This window comes from Sinohyriopsis cumingii, chromosome 2 (assembly GCF_028554795.1).
Source record: "Sinohyriopsis cumingii isolate HCF-2022 chromosome 2, ASM2855479v2, whole genome shotgun sequence".
Classification (NCBI taxonomy): Eukaryota; Metazoa; Mollusca; class Bivalvia; order Unionida; family Unionidae; genus Sinohyriopsis; species Sinohyriopsis cumingii.
Genome location: NC_142962.1, coordinates 25,354,639 through 25,373,727, shown reverse-complemented (window position 1 = coordinate 25,373,727; position 19,089 = coordinate 25,354,639). Strand labels below are relative to the sequence as shown.

Here is a 19,089-nt window from a genome sequence, read left to right as displayed (position 1 = left end):
AAGAATAGCATTATGCTGTAAAACATGTTATGTACCACCAACTAACACCACAACAACTAGAGCACCTACCACAACCACAGCAATACACAGTACAATCACAACAATGCCAACAGTCACAACCAAAACCACAACAACAGCAACAACAAAGACTGCATCAACGTCCACAACTACATCAGCCTTTACTGAAACCACAAGGATTACAGCCCTCAACGCAACCACAACACCACTGACAGCAGCCTCAACCACAAGCACAACTACAACATCAGCAGCACCTACCACAATTGCAAAGACAGTTTTCTCGTCCACACCTATATCAATAACGCCTTCAACCACAAACAGAGCGACAGAACAACAGGGAACGACGAAAACCGCCGTTACTGTGCGTTTGGACTACAACGTGTCTTCTGCTGACAATTTATCCGACAGTGGCACCTATTCTCGATATGTCGATATCGTTGGAGAATCTGTAAGTATATTTTTTTCCCGATGAAAATCTATAACATCGACGAAATGTTACAATTGCATTTGGTAAAGTCATACATAGTACGTGACCTCTTTTTTAAAATAAATTTTTATGTATACATCAGTGTTACACATTATGGACCTCAACGCCTGGTAGAATCACAAATCATGTGTTACCGACATTTTTATGTATACATCAGTGTTACACATTATGGACCTCAACGCCTGGTAGAATCACAAATCATGTGTTACCGTCATTTTTATGTATAGAACAGTGTTACACATTATGGACCTCAACGCCTGGTAGAATCACAAATCATGTGTTGCCGACATTTTTATGTATAGAACAGTGTTACAAATTATGGACCTAAATGCCTGATAGAGTCATATATAATGTGTGAACTCTGATTCAAAATACATTTGTATATACACGTCCATGCTAGGAATCCACTACCTAAATATTAAAATATAACATTTGATGGATTGTAGTAAAGGCTTAAGAAAGAAATAACGAATAACGGAAAAGTAGTAAGAAGAAAGAGAGTACCTTGGAAAGATAGAAAAAAAAAAAACCCACGAGAAAGCTGAAGAGAAATGAGTATACAGGAAACATATTAGTACAAATTTTAGCTGTATAACGTACTACATTATAATGAAGAAAAAGCGTATCTACGACAAAGTTGCCCCATGTTTATTGTAAGTAGATATTTCATGCTGTGTGTTGTCTACATAATATAGAATAATTGTATTTTTTAAAATATAAGAAGAAGAATATCAAGAAAATAAGTGTTGGTTCCTGTGAAATAATGTGTAGCAATTATGTCATGTTTTGGAAATCATTGAATACTCGTGTGATTTTTTTTTTAAATTACAAGATTCAGAAGGCGTTGTTCATGCTTTCAGCTGAGAGAATACTATACGAGGAAAGTTGGTCAAGACATCCAAATAAATATTCGGGACATAAGGTAATTGTCTTGAAACACACACACACACATACATACATACATACATACATACATACGTACATACGTACGTACGTACGTACGTACCTACCTACCTACATACATACACATACATACATACATACAAACATACATACATACAAACACATACATACATACATACATACATACATACATACATACATGCATGCATACATACATACATACATACATACATACATACATACATACATACGTACATACATACATACGTACGTAGGTACGTACGTGCGTACGTAGGTAGGTACGTACGTACGTAGGTACATACATACATACATACATAGAGCTGAAAGCATAGTGCGAAGCAGATGGTTACCATGGTGCGATGATTAAGCTGTTTGTAGTAAGAGAATTGAGTATTGCTTGGATTTTCAGATAAAGCAATTCATATATACGTCAACCAAAGCATGGCCTCAGATCAGATTGGAAAGTATATTGTACAAATTTTAATTTCCTTATTCATCGATACATTTTTATATCATATCTTCACTGACAGTAAACTTCTTGCTTAATGAAATTACTAAAACTATTTTATAATATCGTTTAATGAGTCCCAGTGACATGCCCAGTCTATAGTCGCAAAAGGTAATTATCATGCATCGCCTTCAAACAATGTACGGATTGACCCTCGCACTCCCAACCCCGGTACTGAAATAAAATGCATGATACAATATTTAATTCTTATTCATCCATTTGAGCTATCGATAAACAGACGAGTAAGCACTACGTAACATTGTAGGAAACTTAATGCATGTTTACGACTTTTACGTTGCTCTTAAAAACATTCATGGCATTTTAGTTTATCTAATCATGTACTATAGAATATCTTAGATTCATCAAATGCAGTACAACTGTAAAGCAACCCAATATAGCGCGATTTCTCAAATAACACGAGCATTCGTGTTGATCCCATTTGGTGATGACTATCACTGGTATGTTGTACATACAGCTGTATAAAAAGATCCCCACTGCTTGATACTGTCCACAAAAGCGCGTTATAGTGAGCGACCTGGTTATTATATTGTTTTCATTATAGGAGAGGCAGTCTTATCGTGGAATACGACGTTGTCATTAAAAACATACAGACAGCTCAAGTTGCTCTGGCCAAAGCTAATATAGATTTGGCTGCTGGGGAAAACATCAGAGTGGGTGGACAAGTATTAGGTGTGGAATCCATGGTAGTTGAGAACATGACAGGTAAGAATACCTTTACGAAATTGATTAAACTAAGAAACATTGAAAATTTTAAATCATACTGATAGAAAATATAGACCTAGCTTGCAGTATTTTAAATATGGATAGTTTTGTCAAAATGTATGATTTATGTCAGTACTTGATATTAAACTTATGCACAAAGAAATATTTATATTCATTTCAAAAATTAAAACGAAAGCTATATGATCAAATTGCTTAAATGGCATAATTCAGCTTTGTAATTGGGGCCCCGAGTGGCTGAATGGTCTAAAGAGCTCTCCGTTATGGATCACTGCCATCTCACCTCTGTCTGCGTGGGTTTGAGACTCAGATTCAGCCAATGTGGGTAGAAAGCTTGCCAGTAGCTTCTCGTGGGTCGGTGGTTCTTTCCGGGTTTTTTTCTGGGTTCCTCCTCCACCATTAATACTGGCCGCCATGTATAGCCTATCGTGTGCTGAAAAATGGCGTTAAACCCTACAACAACAACAATAACAGCTTTGTCATTTTTTTCGCTTCTGTAATTGACATATCCTTTTTCCTCTATTTGCAGTGCCGATTGGTAATAGCAGTAGGGATCGACTGTGTTCAGTATATATACTCATAGCAGGAGGTTGTCCTGACAACTATAAATGTGTAGTGTTCAACAATTCTCCAATGTGCCAGTAAGTATAAATAATAATAATAATAATGATAATAGCAGCAACAACAACAATTTAATTGAATGAGGGCTGGTAAATCCTAGTACTGCGAAAACGTATCTAAAAAGTTTCACTATAATTACCTTGTTGCATTCTATCCTATTGCATAGATAGTCAGAGTGTGGTGCAATTGTCACGATTAATGATTTTTTTCCGATGAACGGGACTGCCAATGTACTGGATATCTTGAGGTGACCTCTAATGGGATGAGCTCTAAAAGAAAAGTCATATTACCGCGGTAGTCGAGAAATACAGTGACCCTCGTTAAGAAGATATCAACGCAAACAAATACACAAATCAGGAAATATGTACAGTCAACAACATTTCAACACTAAGTTCATAAATTTAATAATGTCTAAATATGCCGGAGACGTTAGTAACTCCATTGCATAATTATGTTTTTTTTTTTAAAATATACTTATGTTGTTGTACATGGCATATTCATTGTTAATCCCAACCCACGTAGACGTAAATTGTGATCCTTATGTCCAAAAAAGCAACTTTTATGAATCTGAAGGTATGACAATATTGATAATCTTGCCTTTATAACTACTGATCAAAGTACCCACACTGAGAAAATACTCACCGAGTTTGGAAATACACCCTTAATACACACCCCCAAGTATGATAACATTTTTAACAAAGAGCGCCAGTCGTGCCATCTGTTCAGCGTGTATTGTTTAAATTATGAAGCAAACAATCTGTAGTCATTGTGGTCAGCACGAGTTTGTGTTTGAAAAGTGCAAAATGAGATTAGAACTTGATATGGTACATGTGTGATTTGATTCGATAAATTACTTACTGTACATGTACAAGAAATCTACCGTTTTGTTCACATTGAATATAATTATTCTTCAGAGTCTTAGTATTCGCTGCTACGTCAACATCGTAGCATTATTATGTCCACACAGGTTATTCAGATGTTTCACATGCTGACATAACTGAACACAACTTTTTAAATACGGCACTAATAGGCAACCGCGGTAATAGGACGTGCCGCTGTATTTGTTCTTTTAACAATTACTACTAAAAATAGAGATAATATAATTGCATATGGATGAACTTTTACCAAAGATGTGGAACAAGTCCATCAGCGACAAAGAATATATTTATTTTTAGAACACCATTAAGAAGAATCACAAACCCAACGTAAAAACGCAACGTATTACTTATGTTTACATTCGATTCACCCCTCGTCCTGCCCTAAGTGTAGGTTCAGTTCACAAGCGTCTTCGCTTAAACCGCCATTAGGATTACCAGCGCCTTGCCCTTAACCTAACTTGGGTTCACCAGTGTCTTGTCTTGTGTCTACATTAGGTTCACCAGTGTCTTGCCTTAAGTATACATTAGGTTCACCAGTGTTTTGCCTTAAGTATACATCAGATTCACCAGCGATCTTTAACTTCTTTTCAATAAACATATTAATTGCAAATGGAAAATGCATGATGCTCCTATAATATTGATGTCATAGTTCTACAATGTTAGTTTACTTACGTTCCACTTATCTGTTTGCTATTACATTTCATCAGGCTAGTTTTTTCTATCAGATCTCTGTCTTTTCGAATTTGTCGAATATCTCTGTCAATCAACGCCATCGACTGGAACAAATATAAGTATATTCAGTGAAAGTTCATATCACATTATGCGACAGTTGGATTAATGTCATTATTTCTTTTTCTTAAAGGCCAATAAAAACTACAATGGGTAAGTTTTATTTGAATTTGTCCACATCGTAATTTTAATGTTTACAGTTGTTACTGGTTCTGGTTTATGTACGACGTTATTCATTCATCCGCACTTTTATAGCCAACGTAGAAAGCGTTTGGCCTTGAGTCGCTTGAAGACCGATTCAGAAGGAAGTGTTATAACATAGCAAAATAAAAGTTATAACATGGTAAAGTTTAATTTTTATTTACAACAATAACTGCTAACTAACCTTAATACGTAAATGTTAATATGAAATTATATTACATCTCTTACTTCATCTGGATATGGCAGGAATAGTTAGCAAAGAGAAACAACATACACTATTAGAGGATACGCGATATTAACATTGCCAAAAACAGCAAATCATATATTTATGGGTCTCTGATTATCATTGTAAAACATAACAAGATTGTACCAAAAGAATCATTCTAATAATAAATATGATAATAATGAGGCGAAGTGTTTGACAATATTACCCAAACAAAATAAACCGCAAGGTATGTGTCTATCGTTACAGATATAGTCCCAGTTACTGTTGCGGCTGCAGTGTCAGGGCTTGTTATCGCCATTGCCGTGGTGGCTTTAATATGCTCTTTACAACGACGATCTAAAAATAGAGCCAAGCATTTGGCTGACCTGTCGAATGATAGCAGCTCAAAAAGCCAGGTAAATCCATTTTTTAAAATTATTTTGTATCATCTGCCTGAAATTGCACCAGTTAATTTTATGTATTAATCCAAATTCAAATCATTATGGGAATACCGCATTTTCTTTAATACATCTGAAATATAAATTCTTGATTTACTTCTGTATTCATTTCTACACTTGCTTGCAAAATGCAATGTTATAATGCTATACAGGATAAATATGTCAATGTCGTATGAAAATGATGTTCTCTCAGATGTGACGGAACTTAAGAGGATGTGTTACCCCTTTTTGTATAAATTGTTTTAGATAAACTGTACGTATTTTACACAGGTATAAATTATATAAACGATACAACCCGACTGTTTATATTTATTTTTGTAAAGTTTCTTTTATTTGCAAATTCCAATATGTATTTGTTCTACAAAGGTACGATAATATAGAAATAATTCATGTTCCTTCAACACTTCTGCTGACCACGATCTGCGATTACGATTATTTATTCCATACAAATGGGCAACAGTATATTAAAAGATTTTCAATACGTACGAAAAGATCTACATGCATATTTTGTTCGGAGACAGCGGGAAAAACGAGTTTAATATGTCGCAGGGTTACGTCGAGACCGTGGAACCGATATGTATTCATATAAAGTCTGAAACGAGTTCTTTCCCCGGTTTGTAACGAAATACGAAAGCGGCTTTGTATTTATGACATAACCCGTATTTTGAGCTTTTGAAATAGATTTGAGCTTTATTGTATGAATGAAATTCAAAACAAACTGGGATTTATTCTACTGGGGTCAAGAAAGATACCTACGGTAGTTCGAATCTGGATGTGTGCTACGGAAATATTGATTAAATAGCTGTATGGACCGCCAGATCAATCATGTGGATGAAATGGGTATATAGAAAGAGAGAGAGAAACCCACAGTTGCTCGATCTAGGCCGCCTGAATGGCATATGTTAAGAAAGTATTCACAAATACTGTACATTGTCTTACCCCACTGTCGCCTGCAAAGAAACTCTCTCTCTCTCTCTCTCATATGTATATATATATATATATATATATATATATATATATATATATATATATATATATATATATATATATATATATATATATATAATTTTTCGGCGATATAAAAACATTTTTTTTCATCATCTACCAATATCATTAATCAACTTTCAGATGGAATTGCCGCGTCCAGCCTACTTCAGTGAAGGCCATCCACGGCACGAGTTATCAAATGATCAATATCCGAACAATTTGCAGATGCGCACGAATGGTATCCGGGCTATGACCACAACAACACAGCTTTAGATGGAGGGAGTGGAGGAATAAATAGTCACTACTATTACATTGATCTTGAATATTAATACTAATTATTTTATGTACATCATTTACCGTTACAGTTACTAAACAACTAGAAAATGGCATAGCAGACATGTTTTTGATGCTCTATTTTACTAGAAAAATTACCAGTTATAAATAAAAAAAGATATAAAGTTATGGGATTATTTACAAATATACGTACTATGTACACATGTATTGCAATATTATGAATATATTTAATAAGTGTGCTATATAGATGCAGGAATCTTGTTTATATATTGCTTAAATATATTAGATTTTGAGACGCTTTCTGTGTTGGTATGATCGCTTATTTTATATCGACGATGTTTACATGGACTCCTTTTTAACTAGTGAGTTATATTTTCATTCTATTTAAACGGGAACATCATTGCTCCTAATTTACGGTGAACATCGTGGCTCCTAAACATTCAACTAAGATTAGCTGAACGCATATTTTACTTTCAGGTCACTGTGACATGCGTTTGATATTAAATCCACTTCTCGCAACTAAAGATGGACTTTGAAATTTTACCATTAGTTCAAAGTTCAAAGTTCATAGCTATAAACACAGTCTTTCTTAGCATTACAAAACTAATTGTTTTTATATTTGTATTGTCTTTTGTAACTTGTATTTTTTATTGTTGTAATATTTACACACCTGCTGTTCACAATCATAAAAGGAAATAAACTATTAAGAACTTGATTTGAATATGTGTGTAATCGCATGTGTGCTGCAGTCAAATACACGGGGACTCAAATTTGAGATCCATACACAGGTAATCAACAACCTCAATTATCAAGGCGATGTTGAAAGTAGCGACAACAAATTTCCATGCTGTTTCAGAAACGTCCCCATTATTTATATGCAAGTCTGGTTCGACCCTTACAAAAGTACTGCCATGTAGAAGGCTTGCCGGTGGAAGGGCCTTTCCATAGTGCGAGCTACATATCCCATGAATATGCGTTGTTTGATCAAAAATGGAACAAAGGTTTCACATACTGATACCCTGTTTTCCACCATTAACAGCTACCAAGCCAGCTTGTGCTAAACAAATGTTGAATGATAACGAAAGTCTTATGCTAGAGTCAGATTCACTGGCCTCAGCATCGAGCTTTGCGCGAGTTCTAATGCATGGGTCTGGGTGGTGTCCGTGATAATACATTGTCCTAATGCATGGCTCGGTGTGGTGTCCGTGATAATACATTGCTAATGCATGGCTCTGGGTGGTGTCCGTGATAATACATTCTAATGCATGGCTTTGAGTGGTGCCCGTGATAATACATTGCTAATACATGGCTCTGGGTGGTGTCCGTGATAATACATTGTTCTAATGCATGGCTCTGGCTTGTGTCCGTGATAATACATTGTTCTAATGCATGGCTCTGGATGGTGTCCGTGATAATACATTGTTCTAATGCATGGCTTTGGGTGGTGTCCGTGATAATACATTGTTCTAATGCATGGCTCTGGGTGGTGTCCGTGATAATACATTGTTCTAATGTATGGCTCTGGGTGGTGTCCGTGAGAATACATTGTTCTAATGCATGATTCTAGGTGGTGTCTGTGATAATACGTAAGACAAGACAGTAAGTAATACCTGAAAACTCCAGTTTCCTCTACAAGTGTACCTGTAATGCACTCAGTTTTGTATCAATACTGGACACAAATGATATGGCACATATCGTTTAACGCATATGTGTCAAACTCAAGGCCCGCGGGCCATATCAGGCCCGGCGTACAATTATATCAGGCCCGAGAGGTCTTGACCGGCGTACCGTTATAATTTCGAGCTTTTTCGTAACCCATTTGCCATAGACGTGGAAACTGCACCTATAAATTTGCAGATGGAGCTAATAGAGCTGCAGTGTAATGGGACACTAAAGGCAAAGTACGACACTGTGGGGCCTGCACAGTTCACTCGTTTCATTCCTGAAGAGATGCCCCAGCTTCGTTTACATGCGGCTTGAACCTTGAGCATGTTTGGTAGCACATATCTGTGTGAGCAGCTGTTTTCTGTGATGAAGATTAAGAAAACATCACACAGGAGTCGTCTTGCAGTCCATCATGAGAATCTCAATGACACAGAACATTACTCCCAACATAAACGAACTTGTAGCCAAGAAAAGATGCCAAACATCCAGCTCTGACAAATTGGCATAAGAGCGAAAATGGGTATGCCAGTGATTTTTTATTATTAAACTTTTTCTGTTTTAATTTATATTAATGTTTAAAAAAGGTTTAATTTTCCGCTTATTGAATGTTCATCCTGTTCGGCCCGCAACCTTACGTGTGATTTGAGTTTTGGCCCGCTGAGCGATTGAGTTTGACACCCCTGGTTTAACGAATAAAAAGTGTTTAAATATCGTCTCATTTTTCGTAAAGGTGGTTAAGATTGGTTGTGCTTTCTAGGCGGTTAAGGCCGCCTTGAAACTTGATAAATTGGTAAAAGTTACTGATTAACTCCTGCTCATGTCAAACAATATTGTCAACTGGCTATTCCTCATACTCTTGACATTCTGTGTCACTTTGACAGACCTTCCATTATTATGAACACCTGTAAGACCTTGCCAGATATTGTATTTTTCTTGACATTCTGTGTCACTTTGACAGACGTTCCATTATTATAAACACTTGTAAGACCTTGACAGATATTGTATTTTTCTTGACACTTGCTATTGGCTCTAACATATATTCTTTTAACTTAACACTTGCTATCTCCTTGACAGAACAAGTATAAAAAGATACTTTTGCTAAGCCGAATTAATGTGTGATTTGGATTTTTAACGTAGCTTTAACAATTTTTCAGTCATATTGCTACGATGTCTGTTGTGTGACAGTTTATAGTGATGTCTAGCACTGGGGAATCATGCCTAACACTGACCTCTTATTGCTGAGCGCCATGCGAGGCAGCTGTTAGTACCATTTTTGTAAGTCTTTGGTATGACTCGGCCTGGGATCGAATCCACGACCTCCCGCATCCGAGGCGGACGCTCTAACCACTAGGCCACCGGAGCTGTTATTTAAGCCGGATTAACATAGGATGTTACTACTGCTTCAAAGTTAACACTATACGTAAACTAATGCAAAATAAAGCACACATTTTGATGCTCAGTTACTTTCATCCGACTCAGACTTCGTATTTCCTATTTGTCGCATGTTTGTTAAACACGAATTCTCGATTGTATTTACTGTTCTTTGATGACAATTTACTTAAAATCAATTAGTTTATTTTTTCTTTCATCCCGAACAACATTCAGGGTTGATTTTCAGATAGATTACTTAAGAATTTCTATATTTCGGCTTTGAGACAAGCAGCTTTTCAAGACAGCATAGCATCTCATTGTCTTGAAAACTTCTTATGTAAAATACATGTTTAGTAGCAATACGAATAACGGGGCCACCGAGTGGCCAAGTGGTCTAAAGCTCTCACCGTTACGGATCACTGCCATCTCACCTCTGTCTACGTGGGTTCGAGTTTCGGGTTCGGCCTATGTGTGTATGTGAGAAAGCTTGCCAGTAGCTTCTCGTGGGTCGGTGGCTCTTTCTGGGGTTTTCCCGGGTTCTTCCTCCACCATTAATACTGGCCGCCATGTATAGCCTATCTTGTGCTGAAAAATGGCGCTAAACCCCACAGCAACAACAATGTTACGAATAACAACTTCAGCATTTTATTTTATTCTTTCAAAATCACATTGCTGTTATTCCTGTCGGAAACGGTTTTGAAGTATATCAACGATGTTTAAACATCTACTTGCCAATGAGACCAGTGCCTTTAGTATAACAACTGAATATTGACATGATATATCTCTCACATTCGTAAAAACAATCGACAATATTCCGAAAGTGCATATCGTTATTATAAACATAAATTATGATATTTACTTCTATTCCATTCGTATATTTACCAAAGGGAATCATTTTATAATGCACATCTCATACTTTTAACGATGGTTCAGTTAATTATTTCTGATGAAGTAGAAATAATTGTAGATAAGTGTGACCAAATGATATTTTTTCAAAGACGAAAACTTTATTATATTCTTGCATTTGTTATGAATATTTGCATAATGAAAACCGTGTAATAGAATCTTCATTCAGTAGACTGATCCTAAACTCTGTATTTGCTAAATGTGTGCACAATATATTAATTAAGATGGCTATTAATAGAAAAATACATGTATGCATTAGAATGACATATATTTTAACCATACCCAATTGGTTTTCAAAAATAACTGATACGTTGTAAATTCAAGAATCTCAGTTATCAATTGAAATATTGTAAATGTTGGCGGCTGATGAAACAAATAAAAATAATAGATACGTGTATTTATACATTATAAAACTTACAAATACTATTAATGCTATGCTTTATTTGCACTATTAGTTAGCATGAAACTAGTGGCCTAATCCTCGTACACTGACCAGTCGACCGCTTCGGTGGCCTTAGCGGTTAGAGCGTCCGCCTCGGATGTGGGAGGTCGCGGATTAAAACCCCGGCCGAGTAATATGAAAGGCTTTACAAAAATGGTACTAGCAGCTGCCTCGCTTGGCGCTCAGCAATAAGTTTAGTGTTAGGACTGGTTGGCCTGGTGTCAGGATAATGAGACTGGGTGGGACATGATGTTACATGTCTGCGGCATGTTTCCTTAATGCTAGACATCACTATAAACTGCCACACTGCAGAGATCGTAGCGATAGAACTGAAAAATTGTTCAAGCTACATAACAAATATCCAGATCACACACACACACACACACACTCTGCCGGATCAATTGTGTTTAAATACTACAGATGCAATAAATAAAATGAACTTTATCGACGAAGTGCAATTATACCATAGCTCAAGTTTTCCTTTTAAAATCAAGGAATAATGCATATGCAAGTATAGTAGTTGGTGTAATAAAAAAGTATACATTGTTCAATTTATTAGGTACATGTATATATCTTGCGTACAAAGTAAGTCAACGACTAAGTATGGAAACAATGTTCACATAGAAATCGTTCGCAAACGGCTGTCCTGGCAACCTCATAACTTTAACAGTGAAATCCCGACTTGCACATCTAAAAACGAGGAAAAGGGGTTGGGTTTAGATCAAATTCTGCAACATAGTGTCCATAAAATGAACACAGTCGTGTACTACAAATAATTTTAAATTTATATATCTATTGACATAATTGGGCTCGATGAAACTACTGTCTATAAAGAATTACTCTTTGTGTCGACATATATTGCAAATCTCTTATTTTGCCACTGGCGTTTATTTCCAATGAGATTACGACGTGGAGGTTATAAACTTGAGATGGTTAGTTATTCTCTCCTCTTCTGTATTTTCTATCTCTTTATATTCAATTATAGGACATATTTGTTTATATTCCGACGATAAATTGTTTTATTTCTTAAAAATGGTGCCACTCCATATCGTTACAAGCAGCAAGATAAACCTATTAAGGAATACGTTCTTTTGGCGTGAAGTGTGGATGTCATCACAATGTATTAAGTCACTAATAGAAATCTGTAAAGGAATATATGTTAGATGGACTGAAACTGGAATTTCTCACTATGTATCAGGATATGCAATAAGAGAGACATAATAAGGAGTACATCTGTTAGGTGCCGTGGAGAGTATTTCATCACTAATCACGCTTGCATGGGATTTAACTACACATCAACACAATTATGTCTATAGAGTCTCGAGTGAATTTATATATCCCATAAAAGCAGTCAGAACAAATATATAGGCAATCAATACATTGCACAATCAGTTTTCTGATATAAATCTCACTCTTTTAAAACGTCTAAGATATTTTCAGCTGAAGCTACAGCACGTGACGCATTCCACAGAAAACAGGATGCATCCACCCATCGCCTCATACGACATGATTAAAAAAACGGGAAAATTCATATTATCATTTTATCATAATTATTGTTTGTTTTAAATTTGCAACTTTCAAAGAATGGCAGATTTATGTTAGTCTGGTCCAAAAGTGGATGCTATTAGTAATACACATCTTTTTTCCTTAACCCCCCCCCCCCAGTTATCACGGCAGTTATTTTTACGATAATATTTATGACAAATAGCTTCCTACATAGATGATCCCTTTTATCGAATGGTATTTGGTTTTTATTTTTATTTTACGAATAAGGGTCCAAAATTGATGTAGCAGTCTATGCAAAATCAAAAACAGACTTATTCACGAGTTTGCACGCATTGAATCAAAAACACATAATACTAAATGTGAAATAAATGTACATACATAATTAGGACTGTATGTATTTATGAATAAAGGCTTGTATGTACTTGGAAACAAGCATACGTATGTTAATATAGCGTTAACAATAAATAGATGTAACACCCAGTTTTTCAGTTGCTTTTAAATAAAACCAACTTATTTGCACAAATATTTCTGTGATATATGTTCATAAAGAAATGCTTATAATGCATTTATAGCATTCTGTGATTTAGATACTCGTTTCAGATAAAACATTTCACAGATGTTATCACACATATAACTATTCCATGTAATAAAGTCTTGTGCCAAACGTATAGGTCGCGGATGATACTACACAAGTATGTTCTTTTTTTTTTCTCTAATAAAGTATATTTCTGATGTATAATCAGGTAAAGAAATAAATGCACGCGTAATTATTATTAAACAACAAATTGGGTGTACGATATCTGCCCTAAACGAAGTGGAAAAACTTCCGTTGCTAATAGTTTCGTTATCGCATCATAACTTTCATTCTTTCTTTCAAATATAGCGTGCTCTAGAATCTTAAAATATATTTTTGAGTTCATGATTTACTTTCAGTTGTTGGACTTCAACACCATAGATGTATAAAAATACCACATGTGTCAAATATGTTTTCAACAAATAGATACCATTTTGTGGTAGTTGTAGACAATATAATTTCAATTAATTAGAACTGATATAAATATTCGATCAGCAAGATATCTTTCTAATTCAACAAAAGCCCAATAGTATACTATGTGAAACTCCAATATGATGAGGAAAGAACCAGCTCAGTGATTTACGTTTCAACCGACAGGTGATTAAAAAATCGAGGCTTTATACATTATTTTATTAAGTCGGTATGTAATGTTACCTGCGGCAATTATGGGTGATGAAGAATCGCTCTATCCATTTCCCAACAAAAACAACCCCCTATTTTGTAACCAGTCTTTGTTGAGGTCGTTAGAGATTTGTCCTAATCCAATCCAAAGAAAATAGTATGTGTTTTGCGTTGTTTTTTTTTTCTTTTTTATATTAATGCTGATTACATAAGCTGTGGAAATAAAGTTAAGATTTAGTGATATCATATCATTTAATTAACACTTATCTTTTAAATGTCTTCCGGTTACACTGGACAACAAATTTTTACAAAAGTCATGTTACTGAAATAAAATTAGTCAATTCTTATCAATTTTTATGTGCTGAACACGAATATGACAGTCAAATTGCAAAATTGGCTCTAGTTTTTTTGTAATCTGCAAGAAATTAATGTTTGCATAACGAAATGCATTCCAGTAGTAAAAGGTCAACTGTAATAGCCTACCTATAAAAAATCAAGTCATTGACTACATCTTAGATTTCTTCGCCTGTCTCTTGTACAGCTGTTCGGGAGCATCTCTGAGGAGTGTCCAGCAGTAGTCAGCCAGCATTGTAGTGGACCATTTTCCCTGGTATCTTTGTTCCATTGTTGCGATATCTTGATGAAAACGTTCGCCGTGTTCATCACTAACAATACAACAGTTGCTAGGAAAGAAATCCAAATGGGAATGAAGGAAGTGAATCTTTAGAGACATATTGCAGCCAAGTTTCTTATACTTCATCAACATGTCTTCTACTAGTTCCTTATAGTTTTCTGCCCTAACATTTCCGAGGAAGTTTGTAGAAACTAGGCGAAAAGCATTCCATGCTTGTTTCGCGTCACCTTCCAGCAAGTTGTTGAACCGGTCATCTTTGAAAAGCTCTCGAATCTGAGGACCCACAAAAACTCCCTCTTTAATCTTTGCTTCGCTGAGTCGAGGGAATTTTTCATGCAGGTATCGGAATGCTGACAAAGTCCGGTCAATGGCTTTCACGAAGTTCTTCATCAAACCTAGTTTGATGTGAAGGGGTGGTAGCAAGATTTTCTGAGCCTCAACCAGAGCTGGGTGTTGGATATTCTTCTCTCCAATGGCTACATTCTGCCTGTGAGTCCATTCCTTCCTCATGTAGTGCATTTCCCTTGCTCGGCTATCCCACTCGCATAAGAAACACATGTATTTTGTATATCCTTGCTGCAGTCCCATTAAAAGGGCAACTACCTTCAAATCACCACAGAGGTGCCAGCTGTACTTGTTATACTCAATGGAATTCAGTAGCTGCCTTAAGTTATCGTATGTCTCTTTCATGTGGACAGCATACGCTACTGGAATAGATGGAAGAATGTTTCCATTGTGCAAAAGCACAGCCTTGAGACTCAGTTTCGAAGAGTCCACAAATAGTCTCTATTCTTGTGGGTCATGAGTGATTTTTAAAGCATTCATGAGGCCCTCAATATCGGAACAGAATATCAGATTACTTTCCTTTCTGAAGAAAGGCTCCAATTGCTGGTGGCGCTTTCGATATGCAGTAATTGTGACATCTTCTTCTAGAAGATTCCATTGTTGGAGTCTTGATCCTAGCAATTCTGCCTTGTTCTTTGATAAGTCCAAATCACGAATCAGGTCATTTAGTTCTTCCTGTGTTATTCTGTGTGGGGTTGATGATGCACCACAGTGAAAATCTGGATCACTGCATGCTGATGGACCAGGAGAAGAACAGGTCGACTCACCTTTGTCTTCGTCAGATGAATCAAGAGAATATTCTGCTGGAGGTTCTGGAATAGGAAGTCCCTCACCATGTGGAACTGGTCTCAATGCAGACGGAATGTTTGGGTAGACTATTCTCGACTTCTTTCGCTTCGTTATTCCGCCGGAAAGAGGAGGAACCAAGCAGAAGTAACAGTCATTTAGGTGGTTGCTTGGCTCTCTCCACACCATTGGGACTGCAAACGGCATTGATGACCTTTTGCAATTCAACCGCTGTGAAAGCTGTGTTGTACATGTAGCACAGCATATATGCGGAGCCCAAGGCTTGTCTTGGTCACCAACCTTGCATCCGAAGTAAAGATGATATGCCTTCTTCACTTGAGAATTGATACTTTTCTTCTGGTTGGCAAATGTCACTTCCCCACAAATATAGCAAAAATTGTCCGCGGTATTAACACACTTTCGAGGCATTACTGTTCTTTATTGTACGTAAATGGATAAAATAATAAGTTTTATGTAACAGTAGCTTGAACTGTCTCGCACAACGTCTAAAATATTTTAAATGCTGAACCTATCTGATTGGGCTTTATATAGTACACTGCTTACGTCAGCTTCAGCAGCCGCCTGGCATTAGTATAATAGGCCTACACATGTATAGTACACTGCTGACGTCAACTTACTTCAGCAGCCGCATGGCATTAGTATTGCATTGCATCAGAAAATGATGCAATCAACTGTGGATGATGTGAGCATGATGGTATTATGCAATGTTACATCATTATTCCGGATGTTGCTGCAGTCCTACTGGAGAAATTTACACAGTGAAACATAGAAAATGAGGTATATGAATATCTTCAAAACGAGAGCCAATACAAATTTTTCACGGTTATATTCGTGTTCGGCACACCAAAATACTACAGATTAGGGCCTTTTCAAGTCAGTAATGATTTCACTGTTGACCAGTGTTATTCGTCTAGGTGGTTAAGATTTAACACCTTTCCAATATGGCTGACGAGGACTGGAAAATTGATAAGTTATCAAATGTTATTTAACCCTTGTTTATATAAAGCAACATATACAACTGTTTGTTTGTAATCAAATATTCAAAATATTTATATATCAAGAGATAGATAAATTCACAAGAATATTACACTTTAAAGGCTGTAACCGAGTCTTCTTAACACGTTTTTTTAATACATTTTCTTTACAAAAATAAATTGAAGCTACGCTTTTCACAGCAGAAATCATGTAAATAACGTCGTCTGATAAAAATAGAAATAAATACCTTAACAAATAAAAATAATATGAAGCTGTATTAGTAAGAATATTCCTACGATTTAAGATCAACAAGGATATAAGCTGTCATTTGGGATAGTTAACCTGTCTCGTCACAGGTTCTTCGCAGTATGTCATACACTTTCTTCAATACTTATTGTCATTGTAACCTAGACGAAATGCGTAGATTACACTGATCCATTCTTTGCATCATATTTGTTATTTAATCAACATACGTATCTATAATTTGTGACTGAACATGTAGCGAGCTCGCTAGCATACAAACGTCACACACACACACACACACACACACACACACACACACACAAATCTGGTTGTGTTATTTAGACATGCAAGCTCCAACACGGCAATAGCTGGAAGTGTTGCTTACGCGTCATGAATGAAGCCCGATCTACAAAAGCAAAATAGAAAATAAAAGGCGAACCTCCTGCGTGGAAAATTCAGGGCTGATTTATCGTATACTAGTTGTCCGAGTGTGGTCAGATATATCAAATGGAATAAATAAATTGAAGTGGGCGTGCCGAGTCCATACCATTTGTCATATTAATATGATAGAAATCTACAATAAGCACCAATTCGTTTTCGTTTTATCTATAACGAAAAGTAACGTATGGAGAGATTATTAGTTTTGAAATAATATTTACAACTAGTACGATGAGTAGCTTCCTACACATTGGATCCAAGTTATATAAGGGTAGTTGCTTTTAATCTTTGTTATTTCTATCAGGGCCGAAAGTTGTGGTACCAGTTTATGTTATACAACAAATCGATTTATTACTAGTTTTGCAACCGCAATATAGAAAGCCTTCTGTTAAGTATATTATCCAGGATGTGGAATGAATGTTATCGGTAGGTATAATCAGGGTTTGTGAATACCTACAAACATACAGATGTGAGTAAAGATACAGAGTTTTCAATAAATGAGTGCTGTACGATTGCTTTCAAATTAAATCAACTTATTGTTAGAGAACTTAAATTCAGATAGCTGACCACTAATCGACTTCCCAATGCACATAATGCTGATATATTTAAAAAATAAAATAATTTCTGCATTAGGTTTACATACAAACAAACAGGCTTCCATTAGTTAAAGTTAGATATAAAAAACGTTTTTCGCGTGGTTATTTTTTTGATCTTTTTACTTTATTTAGGTACGTGCTATTAAAGAGATGAACCCTCTGGTCTGCGTCAAATAACAAAGCTATCCAACAGGACTTCATCTGCTATTTTGTCAGAAAGAAATTATATACAGGATATCAAATTGAAAGTAAATATATTGTCGTCAACTAATCTCCGTCGTATAAGTTTATTAAAGTGTCTATCAAAACAAATTTGTATAACCGGATGAATACTCGCTGAAAACTCGACTGATTCAATCTCAACAAATCCAGAAAGATCGATGTTTGATAGTGGCCTGTTTATTGCAACTGGTGTCATTTCGTGTTTTGGGTGCCCGAATCGTTCAAGATAACGATGACACTCGCCAGGTCCAACAAAAGTCACCGGATAAGCAGCGATATTGTCAGCAGAAATCATATCGGAGGAATTAAAATGTTGCGTTCTAAAGACTGCCATGATCAAATTTAACACAAGATTGTGATACATTATCGAGAAATTCTTTTCTTTGGAGTTGGTCGGTATGAATGTTTTTGTTGGGTTATATACATAACAGCAGACGGCGCCGTAAAACAGTTATTGAGTAATTCATCGTTGTCTATGTTATATTTTAACAAAATAGGGTTGTATCATTGATTCCGATAAATAACTGCAGCTGGTAACATAAACTGATCAAATGTTGATTCATCTGACTCAAAGTCATTTCCGTGAAGCAACCAGACTGATACAGGGTGATGCTTACTTATATTGTAGATTTCTTTGTAGAGGTCAGCGTGGAAAAATCGTATTATTCTTTCTCTTTCGTATTATTCTTTCTC

The 19,089-nt window shown here is 36.0% G+C and overlaps 1 protein-coding gene across 2 annotated transcripts in view; it reads left to right on the top strand.

Moving 5' to 3' along the window:
- Window positions 1-7,766, top strand: part of LOC149804496 (uncharacterized) — a 57,396-nt gene extending 49,630 nt beyond the window's left edge. For both annotated transcript variants that reach the window (XM_089940710.1, XM_089940709.1), the window contains exons 16-22: window positions 1-466; window positions 1,366-1,427; window positions 2,500-2,660; window positions 3,208-3,319; window positions 5,040-5,059; window positions 5,580-5,728; window positions 6,899-7,766. The exon at window positions 1-466 is cut by the window's left edge and continues 64 nt beyond it. In XM_089940710.1, coding sequence (XP_089796836.1) covers window positions 1-466; window positions 1,366-1,427; window positions 2,500-2,660; window positions 3,208-3,319; window positions 5,040-5,059; window positions 5,580-5,728; window positions 6,899-7,030 — 1,102 coding nt within the window. In that variant the 3' untranslated portion in view covers window positions 7,031-7,766. The remainder of the gene's footprint in view (window positions 467-1,365; window positions 1,428-2,499; window positions 2,661-3,207; window positions 3,320-5,039; window positions 5,060-5,579; window positions 5,729-6,898) is intronic.
- Window positions 7,767-19,089: the final 11,323 nt, after the last annotated feature.